The sequence below is a fragment of the Hylobates moloch genome, unplaced genomic scaffold, assembly GCF_009828535.3.
Source record: "Hylobates moloch isolate HMO894 unplaced genomic scaffold, HMol_V3 SCAFFOLD_1, whole genome shotgun sequence".
NCBI lineage: Eukaryota > Metazoa > Chordata > Mammalia > Primates > Hylobatidae > Hylobates > Hylobates moloch.
Genome location: NW_026652276.1, coordinates 148366396 through 148393261, shown reverse-complemented (window position 1 = coordinate 148393261; position 26866 = coordinate 148366396). Strand labels below are relative to the sequence as shown.

General features: G+C 38.1%; 1 protein-coding gene across 1 annotated transcript in view; it reads left to right on the top strand.

Moving 5' to 3' along the window:
* Nucleotides 1-26866, top strand: part of ABCB5 (ATP binding cassette subfamily B member 5) — a 163251-nt gene that overhangs the window by 104588 nt on the left and 31797 nt on the right. Inside the window, exons 20-23 of the mRNA XM_032753440.2 lie at nt 2150-2233; nt 19970-20173; nt 24235-24335; nt 25805-25945. Coding sequence (XP_032609331.1) covers nt 2150-2233; nt 19970-20173; nt 24235-24335; nt 25805-25945 — 530 coding nt within the window. The remainder of the gene's footprint in view (nt 1-2149; nt 2234-19969; nt 20174-24234; nt 24336-25804; nt 25946-26866) is intronic.

The following is a 26866-nucleotide window of genomic DNA, read 5'->3' as shown; positions in this document are numbered from 1 at the left end:
TGCATTTTTATTTCAAGTAGAACTATTGGCAGAAAAAAACTGTATATCTACTAGTATCAAAAGCCTGATGGCCTTTCTTGTAATTATATTCCTGTCAGGAAGAGAGGATGCCACCTAATTTTTACTCACCACCTAAGTGCCAGAAAGGCTGGAGTGCAGTGCAGTGGTGTGATCTCAGCTCACTGCAAGCTCCGCCTCCCGGGTTCATGCCATTCTCCTGCCTCAGCCTCCTGTAGTCCCAGCTACTCAGGAGGCTGAGTTTTTTTTTTTTTTTTTTTTTTTGTATTTTAGTGGAGATGGGGTTTCACCATGTTAGCCAAGATGGTCTCGATCTCCTGACCTCGTGATCCGCCCATCTCGGCCTCCCTAAATGTTTTCATATATATTGCCTGTGCTGGAAAACAATCCCTGGAGTACACAATTGCTGTCTTGCCAGAAAGCAATTTCAGACATCTCGCCAACTGAACATCAGATAATGACTAAGATTAATCGCATATGTACCTATTCATGGTGTTTTACAGCAAGTTACTATAGAATCAGGAATGTAATATTCAATAATAAAGTCTTTTCATATTTTTTACTTTACACTGTATCTAAAAATTATCTGTGTATTCCATGTCATGTTGAAATTTAGAACCAACTAGAAAATATATAAAATATCTTCATTTTGGAGAGAGAGTACACAATAAAAAGCAGGTGATGTCTTTCAGTTCAGCAGTGCTGTGTTTATTATTGTTGCTGCTGTGTATTCACAGTATGTTAGGCTCTTGCCTGGGATTGTGCTTTCAAAGTGGCCACTGTCCGGTGCACACTGTAATCTCCATAGGTTGCTCTTTGGGCATCTAGGACCCGAAGCTCATGGAGACACCTTCCCAACACAGTGGCTCAGGGTGGTGCTATCATGCCTGGCTCCTACCATATTCCTCCATAAAAGTTTTCATCTAACATGTGATGTGCATGATTAAGGCGCAGCCCTCAACCTGCTATGCCTTTGTTTTGCCTGTTACCTGGGCATCAGAGCCCTGGCTGGGTTGCAAGAAGCCAAGATTTTTTTTATTCTTTACTCACTAAAAATAAACCATCTTTCAGAGACAATTTCCACATGGTTTTAATCTACAAGAGATATAAGTGGTTCCAGTGAGTGTGAGGAAACATTCAATAGCTATAAGAGGAAATCAGAATTCCTCAGGCTGAGAAGCGCTAAGATGTGCTGTCTCCATTTGCTGTTATTATTTGCTGGTTATTACATTATGCTTTTATTGCTTGTAATTTTGACTTGACTCCTTCTTTAGACTGCATACCTCTTAACTTCAGGAGTTTCACAGCCTTCTGCCCTTTTAGCTTCTCACAATGCCCATTGCTGTAAGTTCTAGGAGGTAATGTGAAGCGTCAGGGAAAATCTTTATTATATGGCCCCTAAAGAGAAAGAGATAGACTTTTTATCATTAGTTAGTTTAGGTAGAAAGTTTTGAAGATATTTCTAAATTGTGTTGTTTATTGCCTTACTTTTGTGTGTGTGTGTGAGACAGGGTCTCACTCTGACATCCAAGCTGGAGTGCAGTGCTGTAATCTCAGCTCACTAAAATCTCTGCCTCCCAGGCTCAAGCAATCCTCCCATCTTAGCCTCTCAAGTAGCTGGGACCACAGGTGCACACCACCATGCCCAGCTAATGTTTGCATTTTTTGTAGAGACAGAGTTTCGCCATGTTGGCCAGGCTGGTCTCGACCCCCTAGACTCAATCCTCCCACCTTGGCCTTCCAAAGTGTTGGAATTACAGGTGTGAGCCACCGCTCTGGCCTTCATCGCCTTACTTTTGAATTATGTCTGCTCTTCACAAATGACGTATGGAATAAAATTACAAATCACTTGATGGTTTAAAATGACCATTTTAATTTAACATTGATTATTATACTATATGGTAATGAGTAATGAGTCCAAGCTCTTGGGCTTAAGTTCTTCAGTTTATATATAAATATAGATCTTCATGAAAAAAGAAGCAAAAGTCATTCGATCCATAGTATTTTATAGGAATTAAGTACCTGTGAGTGACGAGGCAGGTAAATGTTTTCTGACTTACAGCAGAAAAATCAAAAGTCAGAGAAAAAAAATGATTTTTGACAACCATATGTTAATTCTCCTTTTCTCTAGGATATTGCCTGGTTTGATGAAAAGGAAAACAGCACGGGAGGCTTGACAACAATATTAGCCATAGATATAGCACAAATTCAAGGAGTATGTATATTGTTTTTATTGTAAATGATGTATGTATGTGGTGTGCACACATGCAATGCACACATGTGTCTGTGCATATATGTGAGCTGTGCTGAGATGACCCACATCATTAAGGCCAGGTAAGTCTCATGGTTAACAGGTAATTCTCAGTGAAAGATGAAAGGAAGCCTTTCCATTCTGGATATTTTTAACCAAAAATAGAGAATATTTAGTACCTGTAATAGGATAACTAGAGGACTAAAGAAGAGACCAAGAATAAGTTAGAAAAAAGAGCTCAGAATTAGTTAGATAAGGAAAAGTAACGAAATGAAAACACACACACTTTAAGAGTTTTAATATAAGAATAAAGTTTAGTATTTCCTTCCCCCAGAAAATAAGATTTTAGTTAAAATAATGTCTAACAATTCAGAGTCAGGTGTGCATCAGAAATGATTCTGTACTACTTGTTATACAAGTTAAAAAGAATTGTGTAATCATGACCAGTAATATGCATAACCAAGATATTTATATATATTCATAATTAGTGATGGAATGACCAGCATAATGTGTATCAAAGTCATGCTTAAACAGGTGTGGGGAGTAAAGAAGTATAGAAGAGGTAAGTAATAATTTGTTAATTATCCTATAATTATTTTAACAAAATTCAACTTTGTATAACAAATGGGATCTTAACTGAGAAAAGCAGCAAAAAACAAGGTTTCCTACTTCAAATTGAAGTAAAATAAAGCTTTCCATTTCTGTTAAAATAAAAATTCTAGTAGAGTTACAGGCTTTCCTTTTTCCTTATCATGCATTTGGGAGAAAAGGAAAATGTCACTAATTCACCTCTGAATGACAGAAAAATCTTACAAGTATTTATTCTGTTTAGGAATACTGAGATGTTGCTTAAAGCTTTGTTAGCACAGCAACAAATTGTCAACTAAAGCAACCCATCAGAATTGTATGTTTCTTTTAGAGATTATTTCCACAGCACATGGCAACCATTCTAAGTTGTTTTTTTTTTAACTTTTGCAAGACCTCTTTGTTTAATATACACCTGCAAGATCGGATTTATATTATCAGAAAATAGAATAAGTGGGTTACAGTTGTGAATATTCACAAGCATTCATTTTGGTTTAAAAAGCTAATTTTATGATGGAGAAAGAGCTCGAGAGGAAAGGGAGCATCTTCATCTCTTCCTGAAATTCATTTCGTTAATTTTCAAGGCAAGGTTCTAGAATTTTGTTAGATAGTATTTAGATTTTAAAATAGGGCTGAGGAGTTCAATTTTACTGGCATACTTGAAAAGATGGTGGATAGAATTTCACTTAATAATCAAATAATGGATATAGCATTAACCTCCATAGCACAGTATAATTATCTGATTAACTTCTGAGTTTAGGAATTCCCTGGTTTACTACTCCAGGCAGAAATATCAATCCCTATAATTCCATTTGAATTCCCACTCCACAAAATTTGCTATTTTTTCTTTACTGTGTTAATGTTTGTCTCTTACTACTTATCTTTCAAGTCTTTTCGGAATCTTTTGAGTGAAACAGGCATTCTTACCAGCAGTTATATTAATATGTGAGACATTTCTTTTAGCAGATATTTGCTTCAACTGAAAAACCAAATTATACTGAAAGACCCAACATTACTGTCTTTACATTTATTAATTGTTACTAATAAATAGTATTGTCCCTGAGGGAAATTATTGGGAATAGTTGTCAACCTGATTATAAGCACCTGACTAATACCATTTCATCACTTGAAACTTTATTGTTGTAGTTATTAAGTGCTGGTCTCACAATAACTTCTAGACAAGTCAGATCTTTTTTTTTTATTAGAACTAGTAGCTAGAGAATAAATGGTTGGAATCCTGATGAAAGATTTTAAAGTTGCCAAATTTAAAAAGTGAAACAAGGGGTAAACTGTCCCAGTTGGCAAATGGAGTCAGTAAAACTCTCATGCTGATCAGTAGTAGGATGGTACCTGTGAACAGCCACTGTACTCCAGCCTGGACAACATAGTGAGACTCCATCTCTGTATTTTAAAAAACCTAATTTTAAAAATTAAATTAATGAATGAAACAATCAAAGAAAGATTTCAGGAGTGAGTCTGTGTCTAATAAAATGTAATTTATAAAAACTCTTACTTTGCCATATAAAGATAGATTCATATTCAATTTCAATGGACAGTTTTTCTATAAAAGAAAGAGTTGTTTACCAATCTTATTTGTCCACAAATGAATTCTTCCTCACAAGGACACTGTAGCATAAAGATGAGCTAGGAAATAATAATTTGGGGGTCATATTTCCCATCGTATTGACTTAAATAAGTCATACTCCATCTCAATTTCTTCATCATGTAATTTCAGTTACATTTTATTCTATCAAATGTATTAGAATGAATGTTCATAAAATAGCTCCTTAATAATAACAAATCTTAGTTTGAAACCTTTAACTCGTGAGTAAAGCTATTCCTCTGGCCATTTTTTAAAGCTTTGATATTTTGAAAGTCATGATAAAAACATGTTAGTGAAACAGAGTCATAGGACAACATGATTCCTAGAATAGTTGTCTGAATACAACCAATTTAACTGATATTGTTTTAGCCCAAGGGAATGGCCTATTGCCAGTACATCTGTCAACAGACTATTTTCTGTGTAATATGTGCTTTAATTAAAGCTAAAAGCCATTTTAGATTCTTTTGGAAACTCAATTCTATAAAATTACAAAGTATTATTTCTGTACATTTTAGCAATCTCTTTTCATCAACCAAAAGTCTTATTTCATTTCTGTCCACAAGAAAGTGTGTTATTGACACCACAGTGTACATTTGATATACCACAGACACATCCAATGCTAGAACCTAGAACTCTTCTTATCAGAGCTGTAATATGTTGCCCAAACAAATCGTAAACATTTATTTCATGTATTAATTCCAAAAGCCCAGCGAGTTTACTAGTTAGAACTAAGATATTATTACCTGGACAATGGTAACCTCATTTCCTTTTTTTTTTTTTTTTGAGACAGAGTGTCGCTCTCGCCCAGGCTGGAATGCAGTGGCGCGATCTCGGCTCACTGCAAGCTCCGCCTCCCAGGTTCACGCCATTCTCCTGCCTCAGCCTCTCCAAGTAGCTGGGCCTACAGGCAGCCGCTACCATGCCCAGCTAATTTTTTTGTATTTTTAGTAGAGACGGGGTTTCGACATGTTAGCCAGGATGGTCTCGATCTCCTGACCTTGTGATCCGCCCGCCTCAGCCTCCCAAACTGCTGGGATTACAGACGTGAGCCACCGCGCCCAGCGGTAACCTCATTTCTTGATTTAACTTTTTGACGTGGGAGTATATAAAACAACTTGACATTACTTTTGATTCAAACAATGTTGTCATGGAAATGACTTTTCCACAGCATAAGGTTGGCATATAATTGCTGTTTTGTCTTGCAGTTTTAGGTTGAATTAAGAAAGATAATCAAATCTACAGCAGAAGCTAATATCCAGAAGCATTTAGTATTTGATAATAGTGGTTAAGGATGGCTCTTTTAAAAAAAGTTTTCAAGCCAGGTGCAGTGGCTCACATCAGTAATCCCAGCAATTCAGGAGGCCAAGGCAGGAGGATCACTCGAGCCTGGGAGGTCAAGGCTGCAGTGAGCCATAATTGTCCTACTGCACTGTAGCCTGGGTGACAAAATAAGATCTTGTCTGAAAAAAAATTTTTTTCAATCTTGGCCTTGAATTCATAATATTGCAAAAAACTTTACCACCGCTGAGCCATCAAACTGCTGTGTGGTAAGGTAAGTCAAAAATTTCCCTTGACAAAAACTCACAGAAATGAAGATGGTTACGTTTACAAGAGCAAATGAACTTAACCATTTACACTACTGGTCCAATAATGCATGATAAATTCAATTACTTCCCATAAAATATATGCTGACAAATAATAATAATCAATAACCGTAGGCTTTAAACACTTTACATCTTCATAAGCTTTGTAAATTTGTCCAACCAAGGCTTGTTTTCTGCTCTACAAATATTTTAACCATCAGTTATAATGTATGTTAGTAGATTCTACTTCAGATTGTACTTATTTTTTTTTCTCAACTTCTTTGAAAATATTCTCAGCAGTACTTGTTCCACAGAAACTAGAGTGCCTAACTTTTCACTTACTTCAAATTCAACGTTGGCTCCTCAAAAAACCTGCAACTGAGCAGTGTCAGTAACGTATGTCAACTCATCAAGATCCAGGAAAAACTACTCAAAATAATCTATCTTATTTTTTAATTGACTGTGGATGTTACTCTCAATGTCTGTAACTATGAGCAACTGTTCTCACCAAATGGCAGCCTTATATAAGTTATGCAGTCTGAACACATTTCTTCCACTGCTACATCAAACATGATATAATTAACTCACAATCCATAAGTGACTTTCTTTGCTTGGCCAATGAATAAGCCACTTAAAAATTTACTTTGGTTTCATTCTTATTTTCATATTTTAGTTTTGTGAAGAAATTCTGCTAAGATGAGATATTTTGTTTTATATTTTCTAGTTTTTCTGAATGCTGCTTTCCTGTAAGTGGGGAATATTGCAATGAGTGTTCAGTCTGCTAATGTTGACATATTTTGTATTTTTCAGCACTATTTAGTGTCATAGCATAAAAAACACAATGCTGTGGTGTCTAATTTGAATACAAAATAACTCACAGCCCACCGTTCCTTAAAAACATGGCATTGAAAGTCCACATTTCCCTTATTTTCTGTTTTGAGATGATGGGTATACAATGGTATTTTTTAAAACTAGGATAAAGTGTAACAGTACAGCAAAACTCAACATGCTCTCAAATTCTAACCGCGTCACTGAGATTTGTAGCATGCTGAGCAGCAGGGTAAAGTGATGAGGGTGGCACATATGGTTTCTCTAGCAGCTATCATCACTATAACCTAAGACAGCCTAAACAATAGGTAAACATGACAGTCAGCCAGTTCGTTAAGGTAAGGCTGGGCAAGGTGGCTCACGCCTGTAATCACAGCCACTCAGGAGGCTGAAGCAAGAGAATTGCTTGAACCCAGGAGGTGGAGGCCGAGATCATGCCACTGCATTCCAGCCTGGGTGACACAGCAAGACTCTAAAAAAAAACAAAACAAAACAAAACAATAGGTAGCTGGGCATGGTGGCTCATGCCTGTAATCCCAGCACCCAGCACTTTGGGAGACCGAGGCGGGTGGATCACCCGAGGTCAGGAGTTCAAGACCAGCCTGGCCAACATGGCGAGACCCTCTCTCTACTAAAAATACAAAAATCAGGTGGGCGTGGTGGTGGGCATCTATAATCCCAGCTACTCAGGAGGCTGAGGCAGGAAAATCGTTTGAACCCGGGAGGCACAGGTTGCGGTGAGCTGAGATCGTGCCATTGCACTCCAGCCTGGGCAACAAGAGTGAAACTCCGTCTCAAAAAAAAAAAAAAGGGGGGGGGGGGGCATGACTGTGTTCCAAGAAAACTTTATTTACAGACACTGAAATTTGAATTGCATACCACTTTTACATGATGCAAAATATTATTCTTCTCTTGATTTTTTCCTAACCATTAAAAAAATATAAAAAACATTCTTACCTTATGGACAATATAAAAGCAGATAGAGGGTCAGATTTGGCCTGTAATCTATAGTTTGTCAATCCATGCAATAAAAAATCCACAAAAGAACTTCAAGTGGCATTTTACAAAAGAAGAAATCCATATGAACTATGCCCTTGTACTTTTATTCTATTTGTGTGTCTGTATTTAAAGTGTGATTCTCATAGGCAGCATATAAGTCTCTTTGAATATCTGAATGTGATATTCAGACCATTTTCATTTAATGTGGTTATCAATATGATTAGGTTTAAGTCTCTCATTTTGCAATTTGCTCTTTATTCCATATGTTCTTTGCACAGTTTTCCTATTTTTCTGCCTTCTTTTGGGTAAAATTTTTTAGTATTCTGTTTCATCTCTTTTTGGAGGAGTAAGGAAAGTGATATTGCTAAGTATAATGTTTTCTTTTGTTATTCTAGTGGTTACTTTAGGCTTTACAGTACCCATCTTTAACTTATCACAGTCTACCTTCAGGCAATATGAATGTCAACTTACAGCGTAAGAAACTTAAAATAGTGCAGTACTTCCATTTTCCCCTCCAAATCTTTTGCTATTGTTGTCATACAGTCTCCTTCTATATATGTAATAAACCCATACTACATTATAATTATTTTTGCTTAACAATCATCTTTTATTAAAGAATTTTAAATAAATATGTAAAGTCCTATATATTTACTCATGTAGCTAACATTTCTGGTCTCTTCATTCCTTATTCTAGGTACCTATTTCCATTGGTATCATTTTCCTTCTGCATCTAGGTCTTTTTTTCACCTTTCTTACAGCGTTAAGCTTGATAGTGACTAATTATTTCAGGTTTTTTATGCCTGAAAAGTCTTTATTTCACCTTAATTTTTTTGAAATATATTTCCACCAGTTATGAAATTTGAGGTTGAGAGTTTTTTCTTTTCATTCATTCTTTCTTTTTTTTTTTGAGACACAGTCTCACTCTGTTATCCAGGCAGGAATGCAGTGGTGTGATCACTACTCATTGCAGCCTTGACCTCCCAGGCTCAGGTGATCCTCCCACTTCACCCTCCTGAGTAGCTGGGACTCTGGGCACATGCCACCATGTCCAGTTAATTTTTTGTAGATACAGGGTTTCACCATGTTGCTCAAGCTAGTCTCGAACTCCTGGGCTCAAGTGAGCTGCCCACCTCAGCCTCCTAAAGTGCTGGGATTATGGGTGTGAGCCACTGCACCCAGCCCAGTTTTTCTCTTTCTCTTTCTTGCTTTCTTGCTTCCTTCCTTGCTTGCTTCTCTTTCTTTCTTTCTTTTTCTTTCTTTCTTTCTTTCTCTCTCTCTCTTTCTCTCTCTCTCTCTTCCTTCCTTCCTTCCTTCCTTCCTTCCTTCCTTTCTTTCTTTCTAAGATATAGCTCAGCTGGGCGCGGTGGCTCATGCCTGTAATCCCAGCAGTTTGGGAAGCCGAGGCGGGTGGACCACGAGGTCAGGAGATCGAGACCATCCTGGCTAACAGCGGGAAACCCCATCTCTACTAAAAAATACAAAAAAGTTAACTGGGCATGGTGGCAGGCACCTGTAGTCCCACTCCAGCCTGGGTGGCACAGCGAGATGCCGTCAAAAAAAAAAAAAATGATATTGAGATATTGCTCTACTGTCTTCTCACTTGATTTTTTTCAATGAAGAATTTGTCATTATCCTTATCTTTTTTCCTCTGAACATAATGTATATTTCTTCCTTTGCTTTTAAGATGCTCTCTTTATCACTAACTTTGAAATGCAATTGTGATGGGTTTTGATATAGCTTCCTACTTATTTCTTATGCTTGAAGTTCACTGAAATTCTTGGACTTATGGGCTTATAGTTTTCACTAAATTTTAAAACTGTATTGACCATTATTTATCCAAGTATTTTTTTCTGTCTTTCTAGTCTCTCCTCTCCTTCAAGGACTCTAATTCTACATATATTAGGCTGCCTGAAGTTTTACCACAGCTCACCAATGCTTTGTTCATTTTTTTTCTGCATTTATTTTGAATAGTTTCTATTGCTATGTCTTCAAAACCAATGATCTTTTCTTCTTCAATATTTAATCTGCTATTGATCCTATCATATATATTTTTCATCTCAGACATTATATTTTTTATTTTTAGAATTTTAATATGGATCTTCTTTATATCTTCCTTATCTCTTAACTATTCTAATATGTAGTATATACGTTGGTAGTAGCTTTTTAAATTGATAAGTGAAAGTTTTATATACTTAGGGTATAAAAATGATGTTTTATATATATAGTCTCTATGAAATGGATAAATTAAGCTATTTAACATATGCATTATTTCACATACTTATTTTTTGTGTGGTGAGAACACTTAAAATCTATTTTCTTGGTAATTTTCAAGTTTACAATATATTATTATTAATTATAGTTACCACGATATACAATAGATCTCTTAAACTTATTCCTCCTAATTGAAATTGTGTGTCCTTTTACCAACATCTTCTCAACCCCCTGAATCTCCATCTCCTAGAAACCACGATTTTACTCTCTGTCTCTATGAGTTTAGCTTTTTTAGATTCTACATATAAGTGAGATCATGTGGCATATCTAACATTTTGTCAATTCTGGGTTGGTGTCCATGGATTCATTTTTATCCTTATCATAGGTCTTATTTTGCTACTTTGCATACCTGGGAATTTTTTTTTTTCAGACAGAGTCTCATTTTGTTACCCTGGCTCAAGTGCAGTGGCATGAACACAGTTCACTGTATCCTTGACTTGGGAGCAGGCTCAAGCAATCCTCCTGCCTCAGCTTTCCATGCAGCTGAAATGAGAGGTACATGGCACCACACTCAGCTAATTTTTTTTATTTTGTAGAGACAGGGTCTCACCACCTGTTGTCCAGGCTGGTCTTGAACTACTGAGTTCAAGTGATCCTCCCACCTTAGCCTCCCAAAGTGCTGGGATTACAGGTGTGAGCCACCATGCCCAGCCCCCTGCCAATTTCTGATGCTACACATTGTGAATTTAAAATTTTTGGTGCTGGACATTTTTACATTTCTATAAATATTCTTGGGTTTTGTTGTGAGATACAGTTAAGTTACCTGGGAATAGTTTGATCTTTTTGGGTCTTGGTTTTAAGGTTTGTCAAGAGGGAGTGGAGCCTACTACAAAGGCAAAAGCCTTCCACATACTCTACCTAGTGTCCTGTGACTCCGAAGGTTTTCCAGTCTGGCTGCTGTTACCAGGCACTAATCCCAGTCCTGACATGTATGCACTACTCAAGAAGGACCCTCTGCAGATATCTCGATTTATCGTTTTGTGACTCTCTCTCTTCTCCAGTATTCTATGCTGCAAACTCTAGCTGACTTAGATTCCTGAGATTCTCAGCTGTGTCTACTCAACTCAGAGTTTGTTGGGCTCTTTGCATTGCCACCTGGGAACTCTTTCAAGGAAGTAAGCCAGAGCAACCACAGGGGTCACCTTGTTTGTTTGCCACCTCTGCCCTTGGTTGCCTTATGTTCAGTGTCTTCAAAACCACTGGTTCATGTATTTTGTCTATTTTTTGCTTGGTTTTAGATGAAAGGATAAATCCTTGTTACTCCATCTTGGCCAGAAGCAGAGATTCTACCATATGGAATTTTATTTCTACAATTGCATACTGAGTTTCCTTCCTTTTATAATTTTCTTACCAAAGTGATATTCCCCACATCTAACACAGTACCTAAGACATAGTAGACACTCCATAAATAATTGTTATCTCAAGAATTAAACAAGACTTTTTGTTCTTAATTTCAAAAAAAAACCTGTATTTTTGTGCCTCTTGCTAAAGAAGCTAAGAAAGTTTAATTAAATTTCTTCTGATTCCAGTTTAAATTCTTTCCAGAGGTACACTATTTTTCTGGGTCTTTAAGACCACATTCCATTTTCCTTCAATTCTTGTAGTACTCCTTGAGGCAAAGAGTCTCTTATTTTCTGCTTATTCTTCTTGGAACAGAAGAAATATATTCAGATCTTTCTCATTGTGCCACCAACACCAAAAAGCAGGGTTTGTGGCTTGTTCTTGGTTGCACTGACTGAACATTTCAATAAGTTTGTGGCAATTTAAACTAAGATGAACTATAGAAAGGATATAATTCTATTTTCCAGCAGCAGATTAACACAAGAATGGAAAACCCAAGCTTATTAAGCAAGCAGATATGCAAGTACAAGCCACTTCGTAGAAAGTTCTTGTGTCCCAAAAAAAAAACTCAAATAGAGAAGCCTGTCTCATCAAAAATCTGTCAAGTTCACTCTTGGATATTTTTAGAAATTAGGTTGGTGTGTATAGTCCTTAGACAAACTTTAAGTGACATGCTCTCAAATATTTGTCTAGCGTGGCTCTGTGAAGTATTTCTACTTCTTTCCCTAATACACTACCTGAGCTTATACATGAAAACTACAATGCTCAGCATGCTTTTTGTCTTTACTTTTCTTATTTTCTACTCCTTTTATTTACCTATTTTGAGATAGAGTCTCATTCTGTTGCCCAAGCTGGAGTACAGTGGCGTGATCTCGACTCACTGCAACCTCCACCTCCCGGGTTCAGGCAATTCTCCTGCCTCAGCCTCTTAAGTTGCTGGATTACAGGTGCCTGCCCTCACGCCCAGTTAATTTTTTTGTATTTTTAGTAGAAATGGAGTTTCACCACGTTGGCCAGGCTGGTTTTGAACTCCTGACCTCAGGTGATCCACCCGCCTCAGCCTCCCAAAGTGCTAGGATTACAGGTGTGAGCCACCGCGCACGGCCTCTACTCCTTACTTCATTTCCTTTTGCTTTAATGTCTAGAGCTGAAATGCACGGTGTATGTGTGTGTGTGTGTGCGTGTGTGTGTGAAACAGGGTCTAACTCTGTCACCCAAGCTAGAGTGCAGTTGCATGATCCTAGTTCACTGCAACCTCAAACTCTTGGGCTGAAGGGATGCTCCCGCCTCAGCCTCCCAAGTAGCTGGAAATACAGATGCACGCCACTGTGCCTGGCTAATTTTTTCATTTTTATGTAGAGACAGAGTCTTGCTTGGTTGCCCAGGCTGGTCTTGAACTCCTGGGCTCAAGTGATCCTCCCACTTGGGCCTCCCAAAGTGCTGAGATTATAAGTATGAGCCACTGCACACAGCCTAGAGTGAGGTATAATCTTTTTTTTGAGACGGAGTCTCACTCTGTCACCCAGGCTGGAGTGCAGTGGCACTATCTCGTCTCACTGCAACCTCCGCCTCCCGGGTTCAAGCGATTCTCCTGCCTCAGCCTCTCAAGTAGCTGGGACTACAGATGCCCACCACCACGCCCAGCTAATTTTTGTATTTTTGGTAAAGACGGGGTTTCACCACGTTGGTCAGGCTGGTATCGAACTCCTGACCTCTGGTGATCCTCCCACCTTGCCCTGTAATCCCAAAGTGCTGGGATTACAGGCGTGAGCCACCGTGCCCTGCTGAGCTATAATCTTTAAAGTTAATAGAACGCAAACAACAGAAGGTAGTGAGGAATCAGGAACTATATTATGGTTACCTAATAGGAAATATCCAAACAGAAAAGAATAACTGCCCCGGTGGATATGTTTTATCCTTTCGACAATATAGGTACTGTGCCAAGAATTGAAATCCAAAAAAGTAAAAATCATTGGCTTCAAAATATTAAAAGAAACTACCAAGTGGAAATTAATACATGTATCAAGGCCTACAAAACATAACCCCCTATCAAGTAATTGATGACAAGTAATTAATTCTTGGTAATATTTAGACAAAATAAATTTTATATTTAAAGAACAATGAATATCTTATTCTCAACAAAACATAATTATAATTTTAAAAAGTAGCTCCAATGATTGCACATCACAATATATATAAATTTTATGTAGCTATAGGAGCATTTAGTATTTTTGCACATCACAATATATATAAATTTTATGTAGCTATAGGAACATTTAGTATTTTTTTAGGAGCACTTTCCAGGAATCAAGGGCAAAGACCAATTTTTTTTAATTGGACCCTAGATTTTAAACACAGTACTTTAGTGGACATTTTAAGGGATAAACACAAAAGCATTACCATATAGTTTTCATGGACACACTTATATGCATTAATAAACATTAAAGATGAATTGTGGGGACACGTATTCAATTCAAAAGACCATAGTAGGGAGAGGAATGGGCCTGGAAAAGAGGAAAAGTTATTCTTAATGTCAGCTTTACAGTCAGGAAAAGCAACAAAATTTGAAAACAGGAGCTCTTGTCATTTCCCTAGAAGAGAAACTGGACAATCTAGGGGTTCATTCAGAAAAGCAAAGTGGGTGAGGGCTGAACCCTACAGCCTGTTACCAATACAGCTTTCCCTTGGGAATTCTAAAGAGTGCTGAACCACAGCGCAGCCTTAGGGGATCTCCTTTTGCCATCTACTCGATTCCCCAGCGATCTCCTCCAGTCCCAAGGCTTAGATGGCCACACACCTACCGCCAAGGCCCAGACTTACAAGCACGTCCCCGACCTGCACGCCACACTCCAGACTGGTCCCCCTATCTGGAGCTTGAGGTGACCGCGCACCAGGAGCATTTAGTATCTAAGGAAAGACATGGAAGTCCTCCAACAATGCCAAGAACTTAAGGTCCACACCATCTCACCCATTGTCTAGTCCATATGACTCTGAAACTTATGGTGGGGGTGGGAGGCAGAGGAGCAAGGACAGTGTGTTAGCTCGGGCTTCCATAACAAAGGACCACAGACTAGGGGGCTGCAACAACAGACATTCATTTCCTTACAGTTCTGGAAGCTAGAAGCCCAAGAGCAAGATGTTGGCACGATTGGGTTTTACTCCGACGGCCTTGGCTTGTAGTTGGCTGTCTTCTATGCGTCTTCACAGGATCTTCTCTGTGTGTGCAGTGTCTCAGTGTCTGCTGTGTCCAGATTTCCTCTTCTCTTTTTTTTTTTTTTTTTTTTTTTTTTGAGACAGGCTTTTGCTCTGTCTCCCAGGCTGGAGTGCAGTGGCGTTATGTTGGCTCACTGCAACCTCCGCCTCCCGGGTTCAAGCGATTCTCCTGCCTCAGCGTCATGAGTAGCTAGGATTACAGACATGCACCACCATGCCCGGCTAATTTATTTTCAGTGGAGACGAGGTTTCACCATGTTGATTAGGCTGGTCTCAAATTCCTGACCTCATGATCTGCCCGCCTCGGCCTCTCAAAGTGCTGGCATGAGCCACCGAGCCTGGCCCAAATTTCCTCTTCTTATAAGAATACCAATCAGGTTAGATTACAGCCTACCTTAAAGACTTCACTTTAACTTAATAACCCCTGTATCTATAATTTATTTATAATTACCTTATCTCCAAATACAGTAACTTTTTTTTTTTTTTTCAGACAGAGTCTCTCCCTGTCGCCCAGGCTGGAGTGCAGTGGCGCAATCTTGGCTCACTGCAAGCTCCGCCTCCCGGGTTTACGCCATTCTCCTGCCTCAGCTTCCCCAGTAGCTGGGACTACAGGCACCCACCACCACGCCTGGCTAATTTTTTTGTATTTTTTTTTTTTTTAGTAGAGACGGGGGTTTCACCGTGTTAGCCAGGATGGTCTCGATCTCCTGACCTCGTGACTGGCCCGCCTCAGCCTCCCAAAGGGCTGGGATTACAAGCGTGAGCCACCACGTCCCGCCCAAATACAGTAACATTCTGAGGAACTGGAGGTTAGACCTAAACATATAAATGTAGGGTGGGAGGGACACAATTTAGCCTATAACATACATCACCATTTATCTCTTTTATCCTTAAACTTCCAGGGGATGAAGTGTAAGTCAGCATTATGTGCTAAATGGCATCCCCATTTATGCCCGTGGTTCTTAGAGTTAGTGCATCATACCCTTAAACACTTAACCAGGCTACCTGTCCATCTTAGTTTTCAGTATTTCATAGTTTTTTGAGTGTTTTCTATTGTGTGTTTTTACTTTTTTGAAATTTTCTTAGATGTTTTAGTGAGAAATTGGAAAATGGTTGAGTCATCACCAGATACAGTCTTGAAACTGAAACCACAAAGTTTTTTAGGAATTAGGCAGAGCCCTGGGGGGGAGGGAAGATTTGTTATTGTTATTTTTTAATGAAGATGCTAACTTTTTGATAGTTTGGTGAAAATTGATGTAATCTTTTAGGGAAGCAATTTGGCAATACCCATCAAGAATGTAAGAGTATATACACCTTTTTAAATTTCTTCAGTGGTTTATAACCTGTTACTATAATCATTTATTTTGACTCAAATTATCCCAGATGTAACCAGTGGAAGTCCCTTCAAGTTGGGAGAATTACACCTTTTAAGGTGTAATTCCAGTTAGAAATTTAACAGTAGGGCATTTGAGGGTAAGTAAGTGTAAATGAGAACAAAGATTTTTCACAAAGATGTTCATTACATATTTATTTTTAATAATGAAAAATTGAAGGCAACCCAAATCTTTTTGGAGAATATTTAATGATTGCAGTGTAATATACAAGGATTAAGTCAGGATACAAAACTGCATGCACGTAATAAACCAAATCTGAATGTGTGTATTTATGTCTAGAAGCATGTAGATTTTAACTTTATCTAAACTTTTACTAATGATCCTGTTTTCATGATCAGAACAAAAAATATATTTCAAACTGTGGTCGATTCTACCTGTCTTTCCAGGTAAACAGGGGCCCTCATTTTTTTTTAATCCCAGCACTAAAGAACTTAATGTTTCAGCTTATTGTTTAAGTATCATACATCCCACTGAAAGATGATCCATAAGATGTGTAGTTCTTATAAAAGTTATGGAGATAATTCTACATATTTGAAGGTATTTTAAAAATTTATTTTACCTCATACTATGATGTTTCCAACTCTTTTTCTATCTTGATATTGCCTCTTAGATCTTTACTGAGTGAAACCAATTTACAATGTGCAAAAATGGGAATGAGAGAAATCTTATCCAAAGTATACACTTTAATGAATATCCTTAATCATTCAACTCAACACTACTATGATAGAGTGGCTAAGAGTGCTGGCCTTCCGTCAGTGTGGGAAAGGGGTAGGGCTGGGGTTTGCAGCCCCGATATTATGACACCCAGTGTAGTGGCAGTCCAGTGCAGGGAAGCAGAGCCAGAGCAGGGTGAGGAGGGTGTCCGTGCAGAGAAGAGGCAGGAGACATGAGAGCAGATGGGTTACCCACGGAGAGATTAATCACATAGATCAATCTATTAAAGACAATGGGAACCAGTTCTCTCCCTTGTGAAGAGGGGGATAACAAATATGGAAAAAGGAGAAAACTGGAAATAACCTTACAATGTTGACTTGGAATTGGAGGTATTGATATGACTCATGAGTTTCAAGAAATATAGAGAAACAAATATAGATGTAAATGTGTGCTTGTATCTATCAATACACACACACACACACACACACACACACACACACATTCTCTAGTTTGACCACTGACATTCTAGTAATAATGAGTACAACTAGCACCATGTCTTGACTGCTAAATAAAATTCTCCACCAAAAGAACCCAGGGTTCTTTGGAGAAATGACTAATTCCAAAAGTAGGGCAGAGACAGTACAAGATGAAACTAGAAAATCATTTTGTGTCAGAAAGTAAGGACATATTCCAAAACTGATAGGTATATGTCAAAGGACAATGCCAACGTGAAGGGACTTCTACTGGCTACATCTCGGATAATTTGAGTCAAAATAAATGATTATAGTAACAGGTTATAAACAACTGAAGAAATTTAAAAGTCGTTAGTTCATACCACAATAAATAAGTTGAAAGTTTGATGAGAAGTTGGATTTTGACATAGCTTCAAAGTGCCTCAAAACATTTATTAATTACAAAGGGAGAAAGAACAACTTCACAGCGGAGAAGCCTGGAAGAAACCATCTTAATTAATGATACAAGTGAACAATGCCTGGAATAGAACCAATCAAAACTGCGTGCCACTTGATAGGATGCAATGAGAAGAACACAGCATCACTTCCCTAAGATTCTTACCAAAGATGCATAATTTGAATCTAATTGTGAGGAAATACCGGATAAGCTAAAATTGAGAAATATTCTACCAGATACCTGGCTTGCGATCTTCAAAAAAGTCAAGGTCATGAACATCAAGTTAAGAATGAAGAATTATTCTATAGTAAAGGAGACTAAAGAGGCCTGACACCTAAATGCAATGTGTGATTCCAATGTAGATATCCTTTCACTATAAAATACATTATTGAGACAATTGATAAAACTTGAAGGAAGTCTAAGCATTAAACGATAGTCATGTAATTTCCTGATTTTGATCATGGTATTTTGGATAAGAGAGATAATGTTCTTGTTTATGAAACATCATCTCTAAGCATGCAAGGATGATGGAGTATCAGGTCAGCCACTTAATCCCAAGTGATTCAGGGAAAAAAGAGTTCTTTATCCTCCAGTTACAGGCATATGGCTGTGGGCAGGTTATTTTGTCTGACTACTTTTGTTTCCTCATCTATTGTACAGGACTAGTGATAGCATCCATCTATTTGCATTGTTATGAGATTAAGTAAGTTGGTGAAGGTAAAGTGGTTATTTAGTGCCTAGTTAAAGTTGGCTAGTTTTTGAGTACCTTTATATATTAGCTCCAACTATAATATGAGAATTATGGTTACTATTTGTTTTTGACCTTTCTCCTATTTTGGCCCACTTTTAGTGTGTCTTCCCTTCCGCCCTACTGTTTCCTGTCCATGTTGGTTTCCTTTCCATAGCAACTCTTGCCTCTCCAACACAAACCTTCATGCTCCAAAAAACACTGAGTCAGACGGCATGAGTTATTTCTTGCATGATTATGATATCTTCACCAATAGAAAGAGATAATTTGTGTGAAAGGTAAATGTACAAAAAATATACAAAAATCTCATTTTTACAGGTTCCATAATGCAAATTTTTCCATTCAAATGGAATAATTCACTTTAGAACATTTTTGAAGGTGAATTAGATTCTATTGTAGTAAATACCTAAGCTAAAGTATAGCATTCTCTCCCTTTTTACTCTCCATGAAATCGAATATATAAAGCCTTCTAAAATAATTTACATGCATAACTCAAGCCATCTTTTCCAAATACTTAAATTTTAAGTTACATGTCGGTTATGCATGTATGTAAAACTGGTACTTTAATGCTATTATTAAAATATTGATTTTCTATAAAATTCCTAGCAAATGTGATTACAACTTTATAAGTAGGAAATAGTAAAAAATGCTTAACTAAATATAGACTCTATTTAGTTTTTTGTAATACTAACTATGATTCTGTCATTTTCAAACATCAGCTTTATTACCAAGAACTTATCTGTAAGTTAGGGTTGAAGAGGTGGCAGGGTGTTGGTATCTATGTGTATGCACAAGTAAGTCATTTTATTATTGCTGGGTGTTTGGGTGTAAGGAAACAAGAAGAGTGTAGGTATGTATGTATCATTGAGAAGACAAAGGAAATCCTGTAACTTCAGCTTTCAACACACTCAGCTTGCACTGGGCTGTAAAATCCTGCTAAACTGTTTAAGGAGAGGTCTCAGAGCAACATAAAAGTCTCCCATTAAGGAGGTAGTATTTAATTTCAGATTGTCTGTTCCTATCACGCTTCTATACAGTCTTCCATGGGATTCCACTAAACTAAAATCCAGTTCATTTGGACATCTCAATATTGGACATCAAAACATAAAAATAAAGTATAATATTTCCTTAGTTTAGGGCATTTTGAGGCAGGCGGATCACCTGAGGTCAGGAGTTTGAGACCAGCCTGGCCATCATGGCGATACCCCATCTCTACTAAAAATACAAAGAAATTAGCTGAGCTTGGTGGCGGGCGCCTGTAATCCCAGCTGCTCTGGAGGCTGAGGCAAGAGAATTGCTTGAACTCAGGAGTCGGAGGTTGCAGTGAGCCGAGACTGTGCCACCGCACTCCAGCCTGGGTGACAGAGTGGGACTCCATCTCGGAAAAAAATAAAATAAGTAAATAAGTAAAAATATGTATATTATTTAATCTCAAAGTATAAATTCAAGATATAAATTTAAGTATAAATTCTTTTTTAAAAAGTCTACCTTGTTTTGCAAGGAACTATAATAGGAATTCTTGTAAATGTAAAGTTAATTGAGTTTTTCCCCCCCAAATATATCTGATTATAGGCAACAAGTTCCAGGATTGGCGTCTTAACACAAAATGCAACTAACATGGGACTTTCAGTTATCATTTCCTTTATATATGGATGGGAGATGACACTCCTGATTCTGAGTATTGCTCCAGTACTTGCCGTGACAGGAATGATTGAAACCGCAGCAATGACTGGATTTGCCAACAAAGATAAGCAAGAATTTAAGCATGCTGGAAAGGTAAAATGAAGACTGTTATCACCATCGTAACATTTAAAGAGAAAAACAGTCAGAACTTTATGATATGTTAACTATATGATATGTTAACCATCTTTATGATATATTAACTTCATCTCTTAGGGATCTGTAAAGTGATATGTATAGAGAGAGAAATGCATACAGACCAATTTAGGATGGAAGGTAGATATGTTATAGCAATAGGGTACATGATTTAGAGCACAGGCTCTGGAGTCTAATTAGCTGAGTTAGAATCCAGATTCTATCCTGACAAACTTGTGAGATGAGCAGGTTATGTCAACCTTTGTAGACTTCAGGTTTCTCATCTGCAAAGTGAGAATAATACAAGTATTCACTTACAAATTTTTGTGAATATTGCACAAAACACAATGTTATTATATGCAAAACACTTAGAACAGTGTCTAGAAGACAGTAAGCACTTACTAATGTCAGCCATTATTACTGGGGATGTTTTCAAACATCATCATTCCCCATTTTCTGGCCATTGAATAATCAAATTTTCTTGAGCAATTCTTCTGAATATTTTATTTTTCAAAACAAACAGGCAATGCAGCAGTTACTGAATGCAAGGCCATGCACTGATATTGATCACATATAAAACAAGGCTTTAGAGACGGGACCAATAAATGAACAATTTATTTAATCATTTGGAAAATGCCTGGACATACAGGTATTTAAGCTTCTTAGGATCAGCCATATTCATACAAATAATTATTATATTAGAGACTGAAGGAAACATTATTGTGGCATCATAACACCTAAGAATTGAAAGAGACATCATCTGACCCAACCACTAACCTGAAGTAGGAGTCCCTTGCACAACATCCCTGTCAAGTGTCCATCCCTATCTCCGACCACCTTTTCCTCCAGTGGCAGGTAGTACATTACTTTCCCAGGCTGCTTGTACTTGGATAGTCTTGGGTGGTAGGCAGTTATTTTTCCTTTTCTTTCTTTTTTTCTTGTCTCATTTATTTATTTATTTATTTATTGGTGGACTTCTATCTTACTCTTCTTGGCTTTCATCTTGGTAGAGGTCCAAAATCTGTTTTTCGTGACAGCCCTTTAGCAGCTGAATCGTTGTAAACAAGGAGTCTTCTGTTGACTCTACATCCAGGTCTTTAAGATGTTCCTTACACCTGTAATCCCAGAACTTGGGGAGGCCGAGACGGGCGGATCGTTTGAGGTCAGGAGTTTGAAACCAGCCTGGCCAGCATAATGAAACCCCGTCTCTACTAAAAATACAAAAAAGTTAGCCGGGCATGGTGGCGCGTGACTGTAATCCCAGTTACTTGGAAGGCTGAGGCAGGAGAATCACTTGAACCCAGGAGGAGGAGGTTGCAGTGAGCTGAGATTGCGCCACTGCACTCCAACCTGGGTGACAGAGCACGGCTCTGTCTCAAAAACAAAAGTGTTCCTCTCCTGATACTGTTTCAGAGCTCTTGGCTACACTGGTGTACATCCTCTGAATAGCAAAATAATGTTAATATCCTTTATAGTCTGTATCACGGTGAATGTGTCACAATTGGCATAGCACAAATATCATACATATTCATGAATAGGGATGCCAAGCACATGACTCACTGTAATCTCGTTTGCCTGAGCCTTAGACCTTTCCACCTTTCTTGCACAAGATAAGGACCCTTGGATTGTTTGCTTGTGCTGTATAGTCTGAACTACATAGCAAATATTTGCCTCAGAGACAGTAAACAGTTGTTTAGACCTCCTTGTCTAATTTAAACATTGCAATAATTTATACAATTTCTAAATTAATGAGGCCTAATTATGTTTTCCTCATCTTATTTTTTATGTCATGAGATTTTGTTGTATATGTGCCCTTTGACTTTTCCTTTATGTATCATTAGAGCAACCTCAGACTATACAACAAACAACTCTAATCAAATAGGCAATTGGAGGCATTCCCCTATGGCTTTTAATAAGTCAATTTACTAAACATCAGTTTAGAACATAGACTAATAAAATGTATCGGTCCTTCTTCAGTTGCATGTGTAGATTTGGAAAAATTATCAAATGTTTAGTATTTAAGACCAAATGGGCCGGGTGCTCTGGCTTATGCCTGTAATCCCAACACCTTGGGAGGCCGAGGAAGGTGGATCACAAGGCCAGGAGTTCGAGACGAGCCTGACCAACATGGTGAAACCCTGTCTCTACTAAAAATACAAAAACTAACCAGGTATGGTGGCACACGCCTGCAATCCAAGCTACTCAGGAGGCTAAGGCAGGAGAATCACTTGAAGCCGGGAGGCGGAGGTTGCGGTGAGCCAAGATCATGCCACTGCACTCCAGCCTGGGCAACAGAGCAAGACTCCATCTCAAAAGAAAACAAAAAAAAGACTTTGAATAGCTTAATTAGTTTTCTTAATGACTATTTTCTAAGGATATGTAATAATATTCATCCTGTCTCCACTGTGAAAAATTGTCACAAAATTTTTTTATGTTCATTCCTTTTGTTTTTCCTCAAACAAGATTTCGGCATTCTTATCCATTTTCTTCGTATACTATGGAATGTTACAAACGGAGGTTTCTTTAAGTCTATTTTTAAATTAATGAGAATTTAAAACAACCAACATCAAAATCGGGAGCAGAATCCTGGTGTCCTCACCACAGTCCAGAAATCTAGTTCCCTCCTGCAACCCAAGTTATTCTTCAGAGAAGGCCAAGTGTCTACCTGGTCTTCTCTGTCCCACAGTCCACTCTGCCAATCTGGAAACAGAATATGAAAACAGGACGTTTCTCTTTCAAGCCAACACATGTCCTCATGTCCGAAAAGCTATTCTAAACCAAAACTCTCTTCCATTTTGAATCCCATGTAATTATGCATTCTCTTTATAAACTATATAAATGTGGAGAAGTATTCATCACATTTGAATTAAATGCCTTTTTACATTCATAGACACAATATGAGAAATGGCTTTATCTCATAAAGAATTTTACAAGCACATGCCATGTTACTTTCCTGTAATGTTCCTGAGTCCTTTTAGGTTGCTATTTTTTTTTTTTTTTTTTGAGACGGAGTCTTGCTCTTTCGCCCAGGCTGGAGCACAGTGGCGCAATCTCGGCTCACTGCAAGCTCCACCTCCCGGGTTCACGCCATTCTCTTGCCTCAGCCTCTCCGAGTAGCTGGAACTACAGGCGCCCGCCACCACGCCCGGCTAATTTTTTGTATTTTTTAGTAGAGACGGGGTTTCACCGTGGTCTCGATCTCCCGACCTTGTGATCCACCCGCCTCGGCCTCCCAAAGTGCTGGGATTACAAGCGTGAGCCACCGCGCCCGGCCTAGGTTGCTATTTTTAATTCTTTGCTAGAATAAAATAATTATGTGATTACTTTATCTCTGCTATCTTTTTTTTTTTTTTTTTTTTTTTTTGAGACAGAGAAGTCTCACTCTTTTGCCCAGGCTGGAGTGCAGTGGCATGATCTCAGCTCACTGCAACCTCCGCCTCCCAAGTTCAAGTGATTCTTGTGCCTCAGCCTCCTGAGTAGCTGGGACTACAGGCACGTGCCACCATACCTGGTTAATTTTTGTATTTTTAGTAGAGACAAGGTTTTACCATGTTGGCCAGGCTGGTCTCGAACTCCTGGCCTCAAGTAATCTGCCCACCTTGGCCTCCCAAAGTACTGGGATTACAGTCATGAGCCATTGTGCCCGGCCTCTGCTATCTTTTACTTGAATTGTTTCATAATCTGTACGAAGCTCCTTTGCATGTGAACATAATGCTCACTAATGTTTTATTCTTCTGTCTGTGGAACAAGTTTAAATTGAAATTCAGTATAAACTTGAATGGGGCTAAACTTAGATCAGTAGACTAAATCTCAATAAGACATTTTCCTTAAGCTTATTATCCGAAAGTGTCATTTTTCTATCTTATTTTCTGGGAGGAAAGGAAGCTAAGAATATTTGTCAGGAAAACTTACTGATTTGATATACTTAATATGTCCCCAGTGTGACTGACTAGAATTCACAAATGGGAAAAGATTAACCATTACTAATTTTATTTCTATATTGTATTGTCCTGTTTTATAAGATAGCAACTGAAGCTGTGGAGAATATACGTACTATAGTGTCATTAACAAGGGAAAAAGCCTTCGAGCAAATGTATGAAGAGATACTTCAGACTCAACACAGGTGATTATAGATTCATACTGACTTCAGAAACTTAATTTTGTTCTGTAAAGGCAGTACTCTCAAATGACTCCAGTGGTTTGCCTGCTAATTCATTTGCTCTTGAGTCTTTCCTAATAATGTCATGTCATAATTTCTCATATGACTTCACCAAGAGAAACTAGAAGAGGAATTGAGGGCAAGCACAATTAGAATAAATATTTTAGGTCCTCTCACATTACCATTAACTGTCTGTTACTAAGTATGCACATTTTCTTATTTTCCTGAAAGAATATTAATGAAATAACATATGCAAGAAAGAAGATAAAATTGCCGGCCAGGCGCTGTGTCTCACGCCTGTAATCCCAGCACTTTGGGAGGCTGAGGTGGGTGGATCACTTAAGGTCAACAGTTAGAGACCAGCCTGGACAATATGGTGAAACCCCATCTCTACTAAAAATGCAAAAATTAGCCGGGTGTGGTGGTGCACATTTGTAGTCCCAACTACTTGGAGGCTGAGCCAGGAGAATCACTTGAACCTGGGAGGCAGACATTGCAGTGAGCTGAGATCACACCATTACACTGCAACTCCAGCCTAGGCGACAGAGCAAGAGAAAAGAGCTCAGCCCTTTACATTAAATCCCTAAAATAGTTTACATTTTAAATATGAATATATACATAATAAATGCACTTACACTTTTAATTTTAAACTAGTCCTCCTTATCACATTGACTTAGTGATGCTTTTTATATTACTTTATCAGAAAGATAGCTTTGTACTCTTTTGGACTCGTAGTTGGCACCACCCTTTTTTTTTTTTTTTTTTTTTGAGACGGAGTCTCGCTCTGTCGCCCAGGCTGGAGTGCAGTGGCGCAATCTCGGCTCACTGCAAGCTCCGCCTCCCAGGTTCACGCCATCTCCTGCCTCAGCCTCTCCGAGTAGCTGGGACTACAGGCGCCCACCACCACGCCTGGCTAATTTTTTGTATTTTTAGTAGAGACGGGGTTTCACCATGGTCTCGATCTCCTGACCTCGTGATTCGCCCGCCTCGGCCTCCCAAAGTGCTGGGATTACAAGCTTGAGCCACCGCGCCCGGCCGGCACCACCCTTTAATTTCCTCTATTCTGTTAATGAAAGATTAAAATGGAGACTTAGAAAATCCTTCTAAATACTGCTAAACCAAATCTCTAACTCTTACACTAGCCATCCTTTCACGGGCTTTGCCCATTCATTTAACAGTATATAAAGTTAAATTTGTTACACTGAACTACAGAGTATATGACTATAGAGAAAAGAATTATAACATTATCTGTCTTTTCTCAAAGAATTCTCAGTAGTAAAAAAAAAAAAATCACTTTCTCTTTAATCATTCGAAAAATGCCTTTCCACTAAATTATAATATTTCAAAATCCTCTCTATTTATTACTCTACATTTATTAAATTGACCTTGCTATAATTCATGCCTCATTATTTGGTAACTTTTGCACATTCCAGAAATACCTCGAAGAAAGCACAGATTATTGGAAGCTGTTATGCATTCAGCCATGCCTTTATATATTTTGCCTATGCAGCAGGGTTTCGATTTGGAGCCTATTTAATTCAAGCTGGACGAATGACCTCAGAGGGCATGTTTACGTAAGTCGTGGAAATAGTCCGGACCTAGTGGCTCACACCTGTGATTCCAACACTTTGGGAGGCGGGTGGATCATCTGAGGTCAGGAGTTTGAGACCAGCCTGACCAACATAATAAAACCCCATCTCTACTAAAAATACAAAAATTAACTAGGTGTGGTGGCAGGCACCTATAATCCCAGCTACTCGGGAGGCTGAAGCAGGAGAATCAATTGAACCCAGGAAATGGAGGCTGCAGTGAGATGAGATCACGCCACTGCACTCCAGCCTGGGCAACAAAGTGAGACTCTGTCTCAAAATAAATAAATAAGTTGTGCAAATATATAGATCTTGTAAGGGGGTCATGTACTTATTTACCAAAAAGATGTCTAGTTTATAGTGAATTACCATTTAAATCACATATGTGGAAAAGGGATGCTTGAATTTTTTTTAAGTTGGAATTTTTTAAAATATACATATGTTTTTTAATTTTGTATTGATATATAATAGTTACACATATTTTAGGGGTACACGTGATATTTTGATATATTCATATGATGTTTAATGATCAAATCAGGGTAATTGGGATGAATTTTATTTTTGATTGACAGACAATAATTGTACATATTATATATTTATGGGGTACAATGGGATGTTCTGATATATGTTAACACTGTGAAATGATTAAATCGAGCTAAGTGTTTTTGTTATTTAGTCTCTATAAGAAGTACAGCATAACTGGTAAAATACTGAAACTGATATAAGGCATAAAATCTGAATTAAATTCCCAGATGAATTGCTCTCTGCTTCAGTTTACTGGAACATGGGAATGTAGGGGCAAAATATGCCTTCTTGTCATTCATTTCTTAGGAAATTTGTGAGACATTATGAAACTCTTAGTGTGGAGATGGCTTCCTAAAGTATGACTGTAAATCAGTGAGGATG